Below are 18,099 nucleotides of genomic sequence, written 5' to 3'. Positions count from 1 at the left end.
GGGCAGGTAAAGAGCTCTCATTAAACCGTCTCTGAGATGCTTGTGATGCTTGAGCACATGATGGGAGTAGATCTCTGAGACGCTTCTTGCGAGAAGGCTTGGAACTCATCTGGTTCAAGATCTTGAGTATCCCCACTGCTGATACCATTGTAGAAGGTCTTCCACCCCTCAAAGTGACTCAGAAGATACTCCATTACAATGATTACCTCCCAAAATCTACCATAGGAGCCATCTTCTCCAAAGCCCTGCGTTCGAAGTGTTATCTTCCAGATGGGCTTCAAGATCGTCATGATCTCCGTCAACTGTAGCCAGTCATCAGAAGTCAAGATATCTTGAGCTGGCACAGGATCTTTGGCATTCTGAGAAGAATAGAAGCCCTCTACTTCATCCTTAAGCCGAATGGCACGCTCAATCATAAGGTATGTAGAGTTCCACCTCGTGGCGTTGTCTTGGATTAATTCAACTTCTTTGGATGTCTGCTGAGAGAGAAGAAAGCCATCAGACTGATCAGAAGCTTCTGGTATCTCATGAGATAGAATCTTGAACCTTTGTGTACGTTGCGGCGAAGCTCTAATGAACTTCACGATGTCGTGAAGCTTGCCAATAGGGCCAGCCTTACGCCAATGCTTGAGGTCAGCCTCATCTTGCTGTAGAAGAACATATGTATCTGACTGTCTCTCAAAGCTCTCAGAGTCCTTGCCAAATAAGAAGGCCTTCGATACAAGGTTGAGGATGTGTCCAAAGCAACGAATCCTTCTGGCCTGGATATCTTGCTTCTTCTTGGCAGAGGGGTCAAGTCGAGGGATCAGACTTGCTATATAAGTGTTATTTGAGCTTGCGTTATTAGAGATTAAAGTCTTCACTTGCTCTGTGATGCCCCAGTCTCTGATGATCTCCTCAAGAGTGTTTGCAAGGTTGAGACTATTATGAGCACTAATTTGCTTCCTTATAGCAATCAGACGTACTTGGGGGCCTTTTCCCTTGATGATGAAGTGTGCAGTAACACCCATAATAGCTTGGCGACCTGGAGAAGTCCATAGATTAAAGCCCAGATGTATCTCAGAGTCAGCATGCAGAAGTTCCTGCTGGATGACCATCTTCTGTTGCTTCCATATACCCTCAAAAGCAATAACCATCGAAGTGCCAGACGATGGCAACGCTTGCAGCTTGGTACTGGCCCCAGAGATCATATACTGAAAGGCAGGGTTCTCATAAATGGTGAAGGGAAGGTTGGCATCTATAATCAAGCATATGGCAGCTCTCTGGATGCTCTTTGCATGGCTCTTCGTCAAACCAGTGAAGTCAAGGCGACGTCTCTTGTATGGAACATCTTCAGGTTGCTCAGAACCTTCTGAGCCAACAGATCCTGCCTGTATCTCTCTGGGATGGTTCTTCTTGAGATGCTCAGAAGCAGAAGAAGTAGCTTTGATATCAAGAATGATATGCTTGCCCTTGAGATCACAGTAACGGCAAGCCCAGTAACTTGCCCCTGGTTGGCCATCTGGCTGGTAGAGAAGAAAATACCATCCATGGCTTCCTATCCAGCTTGTTCTCTCTCTTGCACTCTTTCTCCAAAGATCCGACTCTTCCACATACACCTTACTATTTATCATGAACCTGAAGAGGTCTGCGAACGAAGGGCGGTTGGGTAGGGGATGGTTTTGGCCTTGCTCAAGCTGTGATGTGATAGATCTATGCCTTGAGAGTTGACTGAAGGCATTCAGAGGAGGGGTAGGGGTTGAATGAGGACTGCTGGTGTGGTAGACATCTGGCATAGGGTGAGTAAAGAAGAGAAGGTAGACCTGATGATGCCCTCACATTCAAAGGACGCCAACGGATGACAGAGATCGAGGATAACAGCAGTGAAACAACGATTTTGATGCAAATCTCCGGAAGATCTTGAGGGCTGGCCTTCAACTTCCTCAAGGGACTTGGCTGTTACCCCTACAAAGCCTGGAGAAGATCGCAAACAATCACCAGAACCATTACATCAACCATTGTACTGGGGGGAAAAAACGGAGAAGCTAAGTGGGCAAAAGGGGGCAATTTATACCCTGCCAAGGGGGGGTCCATCAGAAGTGGAGGGCAGTGGAGGGCAGATGAGGAAGGGCAGGGATATTCGGCAGTGAAATATTGATTTAATCCGTATCGTGATCCCTGTCAAAAGAGTCAAGGCAATCAATCAATCAAGTTTGAGGGTCATCATTGACTTGATTGATTGATTGAACTTGGCAAGTTTGATTGCTTTACGGGGAGCGCTGAAAACAACGTCGCGCGCTCCCAACACGCCCGAGCCGTGCTCGGCTATCACTCAGCTGAAAACGCTTCATGAAGCATGGTTTGCGAGTGGACTACGGGCATAGGTGTCGCTGACAGTAGTCGTTGTATTGAGACGCTTAGGCCTCATCGAGCAGGTGTGTGGGCATTCATCGACGGATCGAGGCAGATCAAACTTTGTGGGTGCGGAGAGGCATGGAACACTAGGTAGTTATCACGACAATAAGCAGAGAAGGTACATTGATTCAGGCATTGGACGATCTATTTTGTGGATACTTTCCCCCTTTCGATACAGCTGGTCTTGACTTTCAACCCTCCTTTGTAAATGGACCTGAGCGATACGCAAGCCAAACGACAACAACAACAACATTGAGTTCTGTCTGGACTTGTATGAAATACAGTACCTCTTCCAGCATAATTAATCACCCTTGACACGTGCACCGGGGCGCGCCACTTGCCCCCGCAGTGGTGGATGTGATGAACGTCGTCATGTCAGTCGGACTCTGAACGCCATCCGATGGCTCCGCAGACGAACCACCGATAGCGGTGCGTGTCGCATCAGTGGCTCCTGCTGGAAGACTAGACGGCGCGCCTGTTGTGTCATTGCTGGCAATTTCGGATGAAGCTTCAGATGGGCTCTCAGGCAGTGCCGGTGACGAGGGTACGGAAGAGAGCCATGCAGTGGTGCTGTCCGGAGTAGCGACGAAGGATCCCCCAGTACCCGACGTAGACGGAGGACCATCTTGGTCTGTGGGGGCAGCTGTGGGGAGAGAGCCACCTGGGCCCGTAGCAGTTTCTGCTGACTGCTCTGAGGTCTCGGTCGGCGCGCCGCCAGTTGGGTAGCTGGAGGTCAGTGCATCCGCAACGCCGCTTGCCGGATTGGCCGGCGATGACGGGAATACGGAAAGAGTCGGGTTGGTCGCCGGGTTGGTCGCCGGGTTGGTCGTTTGGCTGGTAGCCGAACTATCTAGATTCATACATGTCCGGGACATTGCCAGAGAAGACGGACCGCTTGAGTTCGCCACTGTCGGCGGTAACAGTCTGAGCATCTGGCATTGGGGCTCGTCGTCTCCGCCGCATAAGAATGTCACTTTTGCGTAGGTCGAGGTGAGGTCGGCCGGCAGTGAGATTGCCTGTAGTAGATTGGTGTCACACTCGGTGGTTGAATTAGTGATGTTGACGTGCTGGGAGCGGACAACCTCGCTCTGGGCGTCTAGGAAGTACACGTGCGCCTCGGGACAGGCCTCTGCGAGTCTGGGGGTTTCAAAGTATGCAACGGTCCCCATTGTCATGCCCGGGCCTCTGGGGCACTCTTGCTCGTCGTTATCGTCGTCCTCATTTTCAGGCAAAGCCAGTGCAAGTGCAGCAAGTAGGGCAGCAGTGATAATAGGCAGATGCATTGTCGATTGCCATGTTTGAGCGAGCCGTCTGTGGTTTATAGGTCAGTCCTCGTCGCTCTAGTCAGTGCTAAGCACTAACCAGGTGCCAGACATACACTACCGCTGAGTCACGTTTAGGGTCAGTCACTTTATCTCATATAAGCAGTCACTATTAAGTTCTAGTCGCTGTTGTTCCGTTGTACGCCAAAATCTGTGACTAGAAGATGAGATTGGCTGTCGTTGGTCTCTGTAGGCTTGTAAATATATAGTGCAGAACAGGGGATAATGACAACGGATTTGTCATTACTGAAGCTTTTGCTCTGTGCCACAGTTGGGTGCCGTGACTAGCCTGTAACATCAGCCGAGTACTAACTTGAGAAAATTAATCATTCGTCTAAGCATGCATTTTTCCGGTATAAACAAACCTATTAGTTATGCATCCAATCTAACTAAGGCCTTTACATTAGATTATCTTCATTCCTCCTTTGTCTGATTGTATGTTGGCAGTCTGGTCAACCCGTATAAGTAGGTATCGTAGTTCACTCTATACTTTCTTCGTCTGATTGTATTAGGAGAAACATATTGCGGAAAGCAAACGTAAGACGAGCACGATTGCCCATATTTCCTGCCGCAGCCGACCTTTGCGGCAATCTTGCCATTCTTCATCACGCAGACATGTGTCGTTGCACACCAGACCTGCTTGAGGAGGTGATCTGCGATATGCAAGCGTCAGAACAACTCTTACAAGAGGCATTACAAGCTACGGAAAAAGACAGAGTCCGCTGGAAACGGAGACTTTTGTGGGGTCTCGTCATGAACTGGGCACTTGTTTGTGGTTTTGTCGGTTTTCTCATACTCTTGTTTTCGGCGTAGTACGGCTGAAGAGCACACAACACAGGGTTTGACAGCAGGTTTCGTTTTCTTTGTATTGTCGCTCCTTCTTCCAGTCTCAACATGCTGGCCCAGAGGCAAGATCAGTAGTAGCTTTGAGATATGAAAAAGTCTCAACCCAGCTTTGTGGTAAGTTTGACTTTACGTCTTAAATCGATGTGGGCTACACGATAGTATCGATTCATACATGATTTGCGCGGCCTAGACGAGCTGCTATAGCGACTTTCACTCTGCAGTTCGAGCTGGTGACTAGTCGCTCATCAACTCATGCAACTGTCTCCGATAAGCAGGTCAACAGGCTCACATTGCGTTTTGTTATTATCTCGTCAAATGTCGTAGAGACTTGGAGCAGAAATCTGGAATATTACGTACAGAGATAGGAGGACAATAATAAATTCTCCAAAAGACTCGCTGTCTTTTGATTTCTTTTCTTTTAGATACGATCCCCATTTTTGATCTACTCATATCATGTTTCCACATCACCTTTTGATCTCATAGCATGTTTCCACACCACCTTTGGGTCATCAGACTCCATGAGACATTGACAAAACACAAACACTATTATCTCTATCACTAAGAATAGAACTAAGCCTTAACGTCAACGCTGTTCTAATTTCTGAAGGATCTGTGAGGAAACTGCGGTGTCATTCTAGTGGCATATCGTGACACCTACGGTATGTATCTCCAGCTGGGTTTTAAAGCAGCTTTTGTCTTCAAGTCAATAGGGTAATATTCAACAGCGCTGCCGCCAAAGCCAATCTATCAAACCTACTAACAAATATATCAAACAATTGAAGCTATTCCCAACTGTCAATTAAACAATTTCTGACCCCCGCGATTTGATATATTGGGTTGATTTGGCTTGGCATATTATATAAGCATACATATAGACAATAGGATGCCATTATCGCGAATATTCACGCCTAACACGGTCAGCTTTCTTTTTCTATATGCAGCACCATTAATCCTGGCAGCTCTAGGACGTTATTTTCTACCCTTCCGGCCAAATTTCCTCTTTAAATAATACTCCTGAGTGATCTGTGACTCCCAGATACGTTCGATATAGGTATAAAAGCAGTAGAATCGCCCTCTTTCAACGTCTCTTCATCTTCTTCCTCATGCCTCATAAGCAGCCAGCATCAGCAACATCGCCAACATCCTAGGCTTGCCTACCTTTGCCATGATGACTTCAACCGTACGTCAGCTACTCCCCCCCTCTTCCTCTTCCCCCTCTCCATGGCCCTATATAAGGGCGTCCCCATCCATCCAGGAAGCTCTTTTTCCCCAGGCACGATGATGTCTTGGTTCTTTCGATCAGCGGCGATGGCATCGCCGTGATAGAGAACCATGGATCATGATGGTGTTGTGCCTCCCTTTTCACACAAAAGGGGGATAATGCCACACTTTTGCTATATTTCCATGCCCCTCATTGTCCCCATCACCGTTGTCCTTGACTATCCCCTTGGAATACCCCAAAATGTCAGGGACCAAATACTCACAACTAACGATGCTATTCACAGATGTTATCCCCTACTCCATTGACCACCAACGCACTTCAACTGCTTCGATCCCCCCCCCAAGCGTCACCACTCAAGTGGCCAGCAGTCTCTCCATCGTCCTTCCCTCAAATCCATCTATCCTTGACCTCCCTACGATCACATGGCATAATAAGAGATACGTGGTTGAAGAGCAGCTGGCCCGTAAAGGAGGCAGGGGGAGGAAGAGTTGGATGAAGGACCATGGGGTCTTCCTTGTTGAGCTTTGTGATGAAGGGCCAGCTGGTGCTTACTGGTGCTGTCAACGATGTGATAGTAAAGGAAAGCCAGAGTTCTTTTCTGCCGCTGCTTCTAGCTCTGCTGCAGACCATCTTCGCAGGTATGTATATGTCTTCTGTTATGATTATTGCTAACTAATCTATATGCAGATGCCACCAGATCACACAATGGGATCCTTCTTCCGATGACATAAGCTCAGGGGAAACTCTCTATAGCTCAGAGGATGGTACTCCTTTGTCAAAAAGGAGGAAAGTATCCCACGTACCCAGGGCCAAAGTGGCTACTGTCAGAGATCTCTGCCTCTCCATCATCATCACCAATGATCTACCATTCGACCACTTCCGAGACGACTTCGTCCAACAGCTTCTACGACTTCACAACCCCTCTCTGGTTGAAGAAGTGCCATGGGGCAGGACTGTAATGATGGACCATCTTCCTCTTTTTTTCACCAGGGGCCAAGCCTACGTTAAGGCCGGACTTCACAGTGCCCTCACCAAGATCCATATTGGGTTTGATCTGTGGACTTCACCCAACAACTACGCCTACCTTGCAGTTACTGCCCACTTCGTCAACAATATGGGCCAGCACAAGTCTCGTCTCATCGCCTTCAACCACATGAGTGGCGACCACAGTGGTCTCAACCTATCAAACAACATCTACGAGACTCTTCAGCAGTGGGAGATCACTAGCCAAGTGGGTGTGGTGGTCTGTGACAACGCCAGCAATAACGATACCTGTGTCTTCGCCCTCTTCAAGAGACTTAACCCCACGATGAATCAGCTCGACTGTCAGGCAAGGAGAATGCGATGCTACGGCCACATCCTCAACCTGGTAGCACGGGCTCTTCTCTTTGGTGCTGATCGCGAAGTCTTTGAGGCTGAGTCACTCTTCTACCAGACTGTCCACCATGAGGAAGAAGATCTGAGACTCTGGAGGAAGACTGGGCCAGTTGGCAAGCTTCGCAACATCGTGAAGTTCATCAGGGCTTCCCCTCAGCGATCTGAGCGATTCAGGAAAGCAGCCCAGGAAGTTGATGCTGGGTCAGACTTTGAGCTATTCGCCCAAGGGTCTAAGGAGTCACATCTCCTCCTCAACAACGAGACAAGATGGAATTCCACCTACCTCATGATCCATCGAGCTCTTCAGAAGAGGGCAGAGATTGAGACCTACGTCAACTGGGTTCAGGAGCAGGATGTTGCCACCAGGAGGATACCTGACGATGACCTCCTTTCTTCAGAAGACTGGAAAGTCTTGGTTGAGATTAGATCTATCCTTGAGCCTCTCTACCTGCAGACGAAGAGGACAGAGGGATGGGGTAAAGGGGATGGGCATGGTCGTCTCTGGGAAGTCATGACTGGCATGGAGTACCTCCTTGAGCATCTAGAGGAGTGGAAGAGTCTATACAACTCCATACTCCATCCTATTGATTCTCAACAGGAAGATGAGTCGTCTACGATCGATCTGACTGCTGATGAAGAGTCCCTACCATCACAGACTCGATCAGGGCGTCCCATTCGATCTTCAGTCGACAGTCAGACCCAGCCTCTTCAGGAATCTATACTTCCACAACATGTAAGGGAGGACTGGAGCCAACGTACTGCTCGATTCAGGGATCTCTCTTCCTCGTACCAGGAGCATCTTCGTACTTCTGTTGAGTTGGCATGGCAGAAGCTCTCCTCCTATTATACGAAGTTAGAGGAGTCCCCTTTGTTTGCTGCTTCTGTTATTCTCCACCCTTCACTTGGTATCTCATACCTTGAGGCAGTCTGGGATGAAGGGGTTCAGCTTGAGTGGGTTCGTGATGCAAAGAAGGGGCTTAGGGATTACTTTGACCGCTGGTATAGGTCAGAGGAAGAGTCTGATGACCCTACGGCTGTTTTTGAGATCACACTTCCATCCCATGAAGACAGCCACTTCAGGCAATGGGTACAGAGTAAACGTGGTTGTGAGGCTTCTCGACAGCAGGATGAGCTTGAGACATACCTCAGGCAACCTCCTCAACCCACAGGCGATCCTACTGAGTGGTGGAGAGACCATAAGTCAACGTACCCTCTACTTAGCAGACTAGCACTTGATGTGATGGCAACACCAGCTATGGCTACTGACTGTGAGAGGGCATTCAGTACTGCGAAGTTGACCTTGACGTCGCAAAGGCACTCAATAAAGCCTCAGACTATGGGTCAATTGCAGCTGACGAAGAATTGGCTAAAGGGCAGAGTTATGCCTGTGGGGAGTGAGGTTAGCTCATTGATGGGATCATGACCGGTTGTGAATAGCTTCATTTATTTCCTATTTAGGTAATCTGTATTGGCGGGCTTGGGTCACGTGTTCTATGGATTTGCTTTGTTATATTGGCCAACAGGGCAAATCAACCAATACTGGCGAAGGGGCAATCAAATCAGTCAAATCTTGGCGTTATTTGATTTATTGGCTTTAGCGGCAGCGCTGGCTATTGTTGAATAATATTCAACAATAGCAGTAGATACCAGCAATTGATCCGCTTCACCTGATATCCCATGCACCTCTATTGCATGATAAAACCACGTAGTCTTGTGTAAAGAATCAGCCCTACTAGTATAGCTCAAATGCAAAGCTGATGTGCAGCTGCCCATAACGTGATAATATCACAGCTTATGATACAACGGATTCTTACTCGGTCCCATCGCAGATGTTGCACCCCATGGACAGCTACACGCTTGGTGAGAGTACAGAAAAAGGACCACTATCTTGTGAACAAGGCTTTGGGAGGTAGCATCCTGGCTTTGGAAGTGTCTCGTCAGATCAACTAGTGGCATTCCGAACGCCAGTAATGCCTTGGTCAGGTGCCAAGCGCTGCCTACAGCGCTCGTGGCAGCTGAGGTCGATTTCGCATCTAGGTGATTCATCGCATATGTAGTTAGAATCGCAACAATGGGAGAGCGTATAGCAGCCTCCCATGCGAGACAAACGTCCACGCCGTCGTCAGCAAAGAGGTTATAGTCAAGAGCTTCAACTTCCCTCTCGCCTAATTTTTCTTGGCATCCACTGTTAGTGTAATACGTGGGATACCACCAAAATTCTTAACAGCGGAAAACCCTTCAATTCTCGCCTCCAGCGCCCTCCCGCGATGGCCTCGCAGCCTCCGGCGGGCTCTGGACCGATGCCGGCCTCCTCGGCCGGCCCTGATCGAGGCTCTGGAGCCCCTCCGGAGCCGTCCCCAACCTCAAGGGCTAAACGCCGCCGCGATACCGAGGCCCAGCCAGCCCGGCCCAGCCTCGTGGGAAGCCAGCCCGACGCCTCTACGACAACCCCCTTAACGGCTAAGGGACCCTCAACTGTGAATGGGACAGCTGCTGGAGCTGTCCTTACAGCCCTTAGTGAAGAGGCCAAGCTCTACGAAGCCCGAAAGGATGTCTTTATGGCTATCGCCCAGTCTGTAGACAACGTGGTCTCTTGCTTTGAGGGGCCTAGGAAGCAGATCGCGAAGGAGGCTACAACCTACGTAGTTCAAGCCTTGAAGAGGATCATGGGGAACGGAACGGCGGCCCCGACCCCGAGCCGGAATTGGGCTAAGGTGGTAGCTTCGGCTGAATCTGCAGCCCCAGCCCCAGCCCAAGCCCCGGCCCCGGCCCCGGCCCGCACCCAAAACCCAATCCATCCCCAGGCTCAGACTCAGACTCTAGCCCAGCCAAAGGAGGACCTCCGGGTCTTTGCCCGCATCCCCGAGGAGGGCCTAACGGCTGCTAGGAAGCATGCCCCTTTTGCCCTCCGCCGGAAGGTCTGCCAGGCCCTTGGCCTGCAGCTAGCAGATATCCCACATATCTACCACATCGCAACTGGCTACTCACTGAGACCCCTGAATAAGCAGGTTCAGCAAGCCCTCCTTACGGACAAACAGAAACTAGCAGACAGTCTTGGAGCCTATAAGGTTGAGACCCCTACTAAGTGGTTCACCTATGTTGTCCCACGCTGCCCTGCTAAGCTATGGACTATCGATGGGGATGCCCTCGACCCAGCTACTCTAGTTGAAGAGGAGGTCTTTGCACAGACAGGATGCAAGCCTATCCGGGCCCGCCAATCCCAACTTGGCGTGAATCCTATCACAAACGAAGTCTCTTGGATCATCTCCTTCTCTGCAGAAGTATTACCCTTCAGACTCTTCAACCAAAGCAGCAGGTCTCAGCTTATCCAGAAGAAAAAGACTATTGCCCGACATGACCCTGGTTGCCAGGGATATCACTCGAACCGATATTGTAACCGGCAGCCACTTTGTGGCAACTGCAGCAGACCCTCAGGCTCCCACGAGACTTGGCCCTGCATAGCCAGACCGAAGTGCGCAAACTGCGCCGGCCCCTTCCAAGCCAACCACAAGGGCTGCCCGGCAAGGCCCCTAGTGGTTAACGGCTCCCCTACCCTCCCAGGTCGGAAGGAACTCTCTCGGATTCGTAAGGCTGGGCAGAAGGCTTATGAGGCCCTCTATCAGAACAGCCAGGCTAGCACTCAAGCTACTGACAACCACCAGCGGTCCAGCGGAGACCCAACACGCCACCAGCCCGGCTCTAAGCGACCACGAGCCCCTACCCCTACCCAGGACTCAATCATCGTAGCGGACGTTAGCGATACAGCAAGCTCTAGCAGTATGGAGGAGGACGAGACTGAGGCTGAAGCAGACGTCTCTGACAGCAACCCTATCCTACCACCACTACCTACCCAGCATACCCCAGCTACCTCAAGCAGCAGGGTCCAGCGGGTAGCTCAGAAGCCTGATTATAACGTTATTAATGCCTACACCCACCTCGACCTCGACTCGGAGCAGTAGGCTCAGGACGGCTCCCCCACGGGTATTACGGGTCGCCCAGTGTAACGTGGGGAAGAGAAGCCCAGCTCATACAGCTCTTCTAGAGCTCTGCTGGGCAGATCAGATCGATATAGTCCTGATCCAGGAACCCTGGATAGGCTATAGAGATAAGATGCAGATTAACACACACCCAGGCTTTAACTCCTACGTACCAGTTGACTTCTGGAACAGCAGAGACACAAGGCCTAGGGTTATGACCTACACACGCAAAGGTCTAAGGCTGCAAATACAGCAACAAAGGCCTACCCAATCAAGAGATATCTTGTGGGTGAAAGTTGGCGACCTCACTATTATGAATATATATAGGCCGCCAGATGAGCCTATAAACCAAGCAACCAGCCTCCTTCTAGATTACCAACCGCCAGAGAGAGCCCTTATTGCTGGGGACCTTAACGCCCACCACTCCTCATGGGAACCTGGGTCCCCTAGCCGAAATCGAGGAGACGATATTGCAGAATGGGCGGAAGGCTACGATCTTCTGTTTATTGGGGAGGTTGGGGCCCCTACCCATACCCACGGGCAAACCCTCGACCTAACCCTCTCAAATATCCCCTTTACTGAGGCTTATATCAGCCCACACCTACACCCAGGGGCTGACCACGAAGCCATCACAACAATTATTCCTATGAGTAGGGCCCAGGAACAGGGACGCCAGGCTAACCAGCTCTCAGTACCAGAGTCAGCCCTACCACGGCTGATCGACCTAGTAAAGGCTGGGGCTACAGCCTTACCTACTCTAGGGGAACTGCCCAGCCCAGCAGAGCTAGACACCCTAGCTGCCCAACTGGTCAGCCTCTTCTATACAGCTATTCAAGCTGTAGGCAAGAGACGGACTAATCAGGGTAGGGGAGCCCCCCTGGTGGACAGAAGAATGCTCAGTAGCCCACCAAGCTGCTATTAAGGCTAGGCGCCAACAGGCCCAAGAACCTGGGCTGGTCATACCTCCCCCTATCCTAGAGGAACAAAAGGTCTTCTTAACAACCGTTAGAAGGGCAAAACGCGCCTACTGGACTACTAAGGTTGAAGAGGCTAAGACAGACCAAGATCTATATAAGATCATAGGCTGGCGGAAGTCAAGCCTAGCAGTTAAAGCTCCGCCTCTAATAGTAGAAGGAGAGACGATCAGCAACACCTACGACAAAGCCCAAGCCTTACGAAAGGCCTTACTCGAACGGTTTAGCGCTAGAGATGACCTACCTGGGAACCCTTTTGCTATCCCAGTGGTTACAAGGCGTCTTATACCCTGGCAGGATACAGTTAGTATAGAGGAAGTACGCCAGGCTACTCTAACAGAGACTACAACCCCTGGGACTGATAGGATTACTACAAAGTTACTACAATGCACCTGGGGTTTAGTAGCTAGGCCTATACAGCAGCTCTTCCAGGCCTGCGTACAGGTAGGCTACTTCCCTAGACCCTTCCGCAAAGCGGAGGTTGTTATGATCCAGAAACCGGGGAAAACAGACTTCTCTAAGACTGGGTCCTGGCGCCCGATATCTCTATTATCCTGCTTAGGCAAAGGCTTAGAGCGGTTGATAGCAAAAAGGATGGCCTACCTTACCATCCTAGAAGGGGTCGCCAGCCCACAGCAGGTTGGAGCCTTACCAGGGAGGGCTGCAGTCGACCTGACAACCTGCCTAACCCATGAGATAGAGAGGGCTCTAGATGCAGGGCTTACAGCCACGCTAGCAACAATGGACGTTAAGGGGGCGTTTGACTCCGTCCTACGAAACCGACTTATTATCAGGCTACGGCAGCAGGGCTGGCCAAGCAGTCTGATCAGGCTGATCTACACCTTCACCTCTAGCCGAACAGCCCGGGTCAGGCTAGAGGATACTACTACAGAGGACTTCCCTCTATCCTGTGGACTACCACAAGGCTCTCCGCTGTCACCTATCCTCTTCCTGCTCTATATAGCTGATATCCTAGCTGATGATCAGAAGCTACGGTTTAGCTATGCGGATGATATAGGCTTAGTAGCTACTAGCCCCTCGCTAGAAGCGAACGCTACAGCCCTAGGCCAGGAGATCACCAGTATCCTCAGCTGGGGAACAGAAAATAAGGTCGCCTTTGACCCAGCTAAGTGTGAGGCAATCCACTTCAGCAGAAAACATAAACAGACAACAAACCTACCCGATATCCAAGCGAGAGGCCTAACTATTAAAGCCTCAACAAAGCCTATAAGATGGTTAGGGGTCTGGTTTGACAGGAGACTCACCTTCCAACACCATGTAGGAATAAAGGTAGCAGCAGCAAAGAAGGTAGCCTGTTTCCTACAGCACCTTACAAACACAAAAGGGGGGCTCCCAGCAGCTGCAGTTCGAAAAGCAGCTATTGCTTGCGCCCTCCCGATAGCCTTATATGGAGCGGAAACCTGGTATGCAGGCCTGACTAAGCCAGCTCTAAGCAGCAACAACAGTACTAGTAGCAGTACTGCTTCACAGATAGCTACAGTCGGCACAGGGCAGAAGGGTCTAGCCTGTAGAGTCGGAAGAGTTATTACAGCAGCAGCAAGGGCTATCCTACCTGTCTGGAGGACCACACCAACCAGTGCCCTCATCCGAGATGCTGGCCTACCTACAGCAGAGGTAGCCCTCGAGGCAGCGCGACTACGCTTCGCTACACGCCTACAGAAGGTTGACCAACAACATCCCTTGGTCCCAAGGCTTCTACAGCTAGGGCGGCAGCAGACCAGGCTCCAAAGGACAGCTGGCCTCTTACCTAAGTGCCCAAGGCCAGCACTCCTACAGCCGCAATACCTCCCAGGGTCCAATAACCTTATAGTTACACAGACGAAGGAAGTAGCAGCCAGGATCTTCCAGGCCTGGCTCAAGACGGTGCCAAAAGAGCATACTATCATCTACTCAGATGGCTCTAAAGCCCCTGATAGCGCTACAGGATTTGGCTTTGTTATCTACCGTAAGAATAAACGCATAGCCCAGGGCTGCGGACGCCTCGGCATAGCAGAAGTATTTGATGGCGAGGCCGAAGGGGCGAGGGCAGGGCTGCGACGGGCCCTCCTTACCTCCCAGGGCCAGCCTATACATATCTGTATCGACAATACCAGCGTTATCCAGGGGATCCGAGGCATGGCCCCAGACTCCTCACAAGCTGCCTTCCTTGAGATCCAAGAGGCAGCTAGGATATACAACATACAAACCCACCGGTCCCCAGGGCACCAGGGTATCAAAGGAAACGAGGAAGCAGACATCCTAGCTAAGGAGGGCACAACCCTGCCAGTCCCTAGGGGCCAACTAGCTACCCTATCAGGGATCAAACGGCTTGCTAGAGAGCGAATATACCGCCAGCATAGAAGATGGTGGAAGCAAGAGGCAACGCCCTTCTACACCCAACTAGGGCTTAAGGCTTTCCTCGCCTGCCCTCCTGAACTGACCCTGCCACGGGCGATCCTTCACCATCTCCTAGCAGCCCGTTCAGGGCATGGAGACTTCGAGCAATATCACCAACGCTTCAACCATACAGAAGCACTACCTACCTGCTCCTGCGGGGAGGCAAAGGCAGTAGACCACCTAGTCTACTGCCGAAAGACCTTAGTGAGGCGGCTTCAGTGGCCCACCCTCCAACCTTCTAGTTCACAGGAGCCTATAGGGCCTATAGGATCTCTTGAGCAGTACTATAAGGGGCTAATTACTGATCATGAAGGCTTCCAGGCCTTTCTCTCCGTGACAGACTTCTTCCAGAAGATCTGCCCGCGGTACTAGGGACTAGGTCTTGACCTAGACCTTAGTAACAACCCCCTCCTCGTAGAGGACCGGAAGACCACAACGGAACTAGGGAACCAGCGGGAACTAGGGACGAATAGAACACATAGTAGCCCACGGGCAAGATTTGGAGGACGTTAGGAAGAGGCGTGTACTGTAGAGTATATAGCTTGAGCCGGCGGCCCTCCACGCCATATACCCTTCGGGAGGTCTGCCGCAAGGGCGTTTGCGTCCTTGCCGCCACGGCGTTAAATATAAAACAACAACAAAAACAAACAGAGTCAATTATGTCTCCAATACGTTAAGCAATTTAGTCATTTTTTACCAATACTGAACGGATTTTGATGCCACCCAATTTCTGTTTGGCTTAGTTTTTCTTCCCTCGCTTCAATTCCTCCTGACTACAGCCATCCAAGACATCCAACTCTTCCAGCCTATAAATGACAGCCACGCATATTCAGCATCGCAAGTTCTCCATTGTCAGGGAACTACATCTATCTATCAGCTCATTTCCTCCACCGGGAGTATGTCTTTTAAACACGTCTGCATCCTGTGCGATCGACCGCGTTCAAAGTCCTTCCATGAAAGGCACGCCATGAGGTCGGCTAACGAGACTCCCCATGGGGTTTGCAGAAGATGCTAAGAAAGAAAGCCGGTTGTTATTCAGGTCCACCACCACCACCATTATTATCAATGCGCCTCTCAAGTCCATCATCAAGACCACACGAAGCGCGCGGCACACAGCAGCAATGTTTCTCCTACAGTCGTCGAGCTGCCCGCTGATCGACAGCCGCAATATTCTATCAGCCACGACTCACCGCCCATCATTGACATGAGAAATAAGCCGTCCGCATCTGCGACTTATCTCTATCAGAGATACGCAACTTGACATAGGTAGCCCTGGACTTAGTTTCGCACATTTTTCAATGCAAGCCTACAGTCCGACTTTGGGAGCTGGCCTCCTCGTCTTTTTCCAGCGATGTGCGACGGCGTGTCGATGTCCGATTGAGACTGTAACGCGGGATGAAGACGCTGAGCAAAAGTCCGAGACCGGCGACGCCTGTGAAGACAGTGTGAACTCGCTGGAAGGCGAACGCGTAGGCCCCAAGAATAGAGTCCTTGTAGGCACCGCCAGGCAGATGGCGTAGCGTGGCGAGGTATTGTTCGGCATGATGCGCTACCGCAGACAGTTCTACCGGTAGTTTCACGGCGATGAAGTTTTGGAAAACCGACGAGCCAAGGTTCACACCAATTGCCGTGCCGATGGTCCGAGAAAAGAGGTACATCGCCGCCGACTCCCCGTCGTTTGCTTCCGGGGTGCTGATACCAGAGACAAAGGTCTGCGCGTTCAGCACCAGCCCGTGACCGACTCCTCCGACCATAAGCGTGACTACCCAGACGACAACGGGAGTGCCGACGTCCCACTGAATCAGCAAGCCGGACGTGACCGTCGTCAGCATCCATCCGATCCAGATCGCCCACCGATAGCTGTTAAGCCGACTGATCATGATCCCGGATATGATGGATCCTGGGACGAGTAGGACTGAGACTGGGAGCATCGCTACTCCGGACGTCGTCGGAGTGTAGCCTTGGACAGAGAGGAAGTAAAAGGGCACGTAGTACAGTTGGCCGTATAACTGTATCAGACGATCGCGTTAGCAATAGTACTTTTGAACATGCTCGGGACCGATGTTGGCGGCGTACAATCAAACCTTGCAGAAAGCCTAGGATGTAGACGAGTACCGAATTCAAACTGGTGAAGATTGTTTTTTTCAAGAAAGGATGACTCGCGTAACGGGCCTCGTACATGATGGTCGCAGCCAGCCCAACAACACCCAGCGTGATGGGCGCGACAGTCTGGGCGCTTCCCCATGCAAACTGTACGCCGCCCCACGAGATGCCGATAAGCAGCGAAACCCAAGAGGCCGTGAAGAGAAAGCCTCCCAGCCAGTCCATCTGCGCAAGGCCCCTTGCTACAGTTTCACCCGGCTTTTTGAGTTGGCAGAAGAGACAGAAAAAGGCAAGACAGTAGGCGCAGATCGGCAGGTTGAGATAGAAGACCCATCGCCAGGTCGTGTGTTCCGCCACAGCACCGCCGATGATTGGCCCGGATATCGATCCGATCGCCCAGGCCCCTTGGCTAGTTGAATGCGACCAGTTGTTAGCAACAGGCCACGTAACATAGTAACGACACTCTGTAACGGCAGCAGAAGGCAATGGCGACAGCATGCAATCGCAGTGGGATAGTAGGTGCGACAACTCACATAATGCCATAGAGCTTGAACCGCAGACGCAACGGCACGAGGTCGGTGAAGATGACGAGACAGAGGACGTACATCCCACCGGCACCGACACCTTGCACCACACGTCCTGCAATCATCAAGGCAATCCCAGACGTGAAGCAGCACATCAACGTGCCCGCAGTGAACAAGCCGACGCATGGAATGAGGACTTGACGGCGTCCGAGGACGTTGCTGACGGACTCGATGAATGGCATGACGACTGCGCACGAGATCAGGTACGCCGTGCCGACCCAGAAAGCCTGCGTCGATGTTCCACCGATATCCTGGATGATGGCCTTGTCGTTCTGTGAGTCACCTATTCCAGTCATGAACCTAGCACCGAGCGTGATGAACTCACCGAGAGCGAAGTGACGATGATGTTGGCATCCAGAGCGATGACCAGAGACATGACCGACAGCGACACCAAGATGGCGATCTCCCTGGCAGATATGGTCCTTTGCGGCAGAACCCAGAGCTGACTCTCGTCTGAAACCGCCATGTTTGCAAGATGACGAATGAGGATGCTGTGGCAGCTTCGACTGATCAAAGCAGTGATGCAAGAAGCTGTTTAATTATACGGCAATTCGATGTGGTTTGGGTAAAGTGATGGAAGAAGCGCAGCGTGAAGTGTCTGATACAAGCTTACAATCGACAAAAGACTGAACCCAGAGTGTCTTATTGTACTGGACTGGAAGGTTGAGGTGCCTACTGCACTATCACGAGAAACAACACAGGCATAACAGCGCGTCAGTACTGAAGCTGTTTTCCAACTTGAGGTTGTGATCTTCCATGACTGCACTGTTGGAGCTTTCCTACAAGCCCGCTAGGTCCACACCAGTACTCTGTGGCGTTATGTTGTTTGTCGGTTGAAGTTTACATTACCTCTGGTTAGCGCTGCGATCATCCAATCAGAGTCTGCTTATGTGACCCTGTCAG

At 51.0% G+C, this 18,099-nt stretch overlaps 4 protein-coding genes across 4 annotated transcripts; 2 read left to right on the top strand and 2 right to left on the bottom strand.

Moving 5' to 3' along the window:
• Positions 1-20: 20 nt before the first annotated feature.
• CGGC5_v017119 (Zinc finger BED domain-containing protein RICESLEEPER 2) lies at positions 21-4,612 on the bottom strand (the record flags this gene model as incomplete). The annotated part of the gene is made up of 5 exons (XM_032027951.2): positions 21-1,768; positions 1,819-1,953; positions 2,813-3,705; positions 3,773-3,779; positions 4,513-4,612. The coding sequence occupies 5 exons, from the start codon at positions 4,610-4,612 to the stop codon at positions 21-23; spliced, it is 2,883 nt and encodes a 960-aa protein (XP_031875724.2).
• Positions 4,613-5,223: 611 nt separating this feature from the next.
• TRA1-7 (putative AC transposase) lies at positions 5,224-8,486 on the top strand (the record flags this gene model as incomplete). Its single annotated transcript, XM_066153769.1, has 4 exons — positions 5,895-5,907; positions 6,068-6,422; positions 6,472-8,429; positions 8,476-8,486. 4 exons carry the CDS (start codon positions 5,895-5,897, stop codon positions 8,484-8,486), a joined length of 2,337 nt encoding a protein of 778 aa, XP_066007008.1.
• A 942-nt stretch (positions 8,487-9,428) lies between these two features.
• On the top strand, positions 9,429-11,120 carry CGGC5_v017117 (uncharacterized protein; the record flags this gene model as incomplete). Its single annotated transcript, XM_066153768.1, has 1 exon — positions 9,429-11,120. The coding sequence occupies one exon, from the start codon at positions 9,429-9,431 to the stop codon at positions 11,118-11,120; it is 1,692 nt and encodes a 563-aa protein (XP_066007005.1).
• A 4,684-nt stretch (positions 11,121-15,804) lies between these two features.
• Positions 15,805-17,662, bottom strand: FUS6-3 (Efflux pump FUS6; the record flags this gene model as incomplete). Its single annotated transcript, XM_066153767.1, has 5 exons — positions 15,805-16,518; positions 16,586-16,634; positions 16,689-17,021; positions 17,146-17,459; positions 17,522-17,662. 5 exons carry the CDS (start codon positions 17,660-17,662, stop codon positions 15,805-15,807), a joined length of 1,551 nt encoding a protein of 516 aa, XP_066006976.1.
• Positions 17,663-18,099: the final 437 nt, after the last annotated feature.

Source organism: Colletotrichum fructicola (assembly GCF_000319635.2).
Source record: "Colletotrichum fructicola Nara gc5 chromosome Unknown KSG_Nara_v1_contig11, whole genome shotgun sequence".
In the NCBI taxonomy this organism is placed as follows: Eukaryota; Fungi; Ascomycota; class Sordariomycetes; order Glomerellales; family Glomerellaceae; genus Colletotrichum; species Colletotrichum fructicola.
This window is presented reverse-complemented; position numbering and strand designations above follow the sequence as displayed.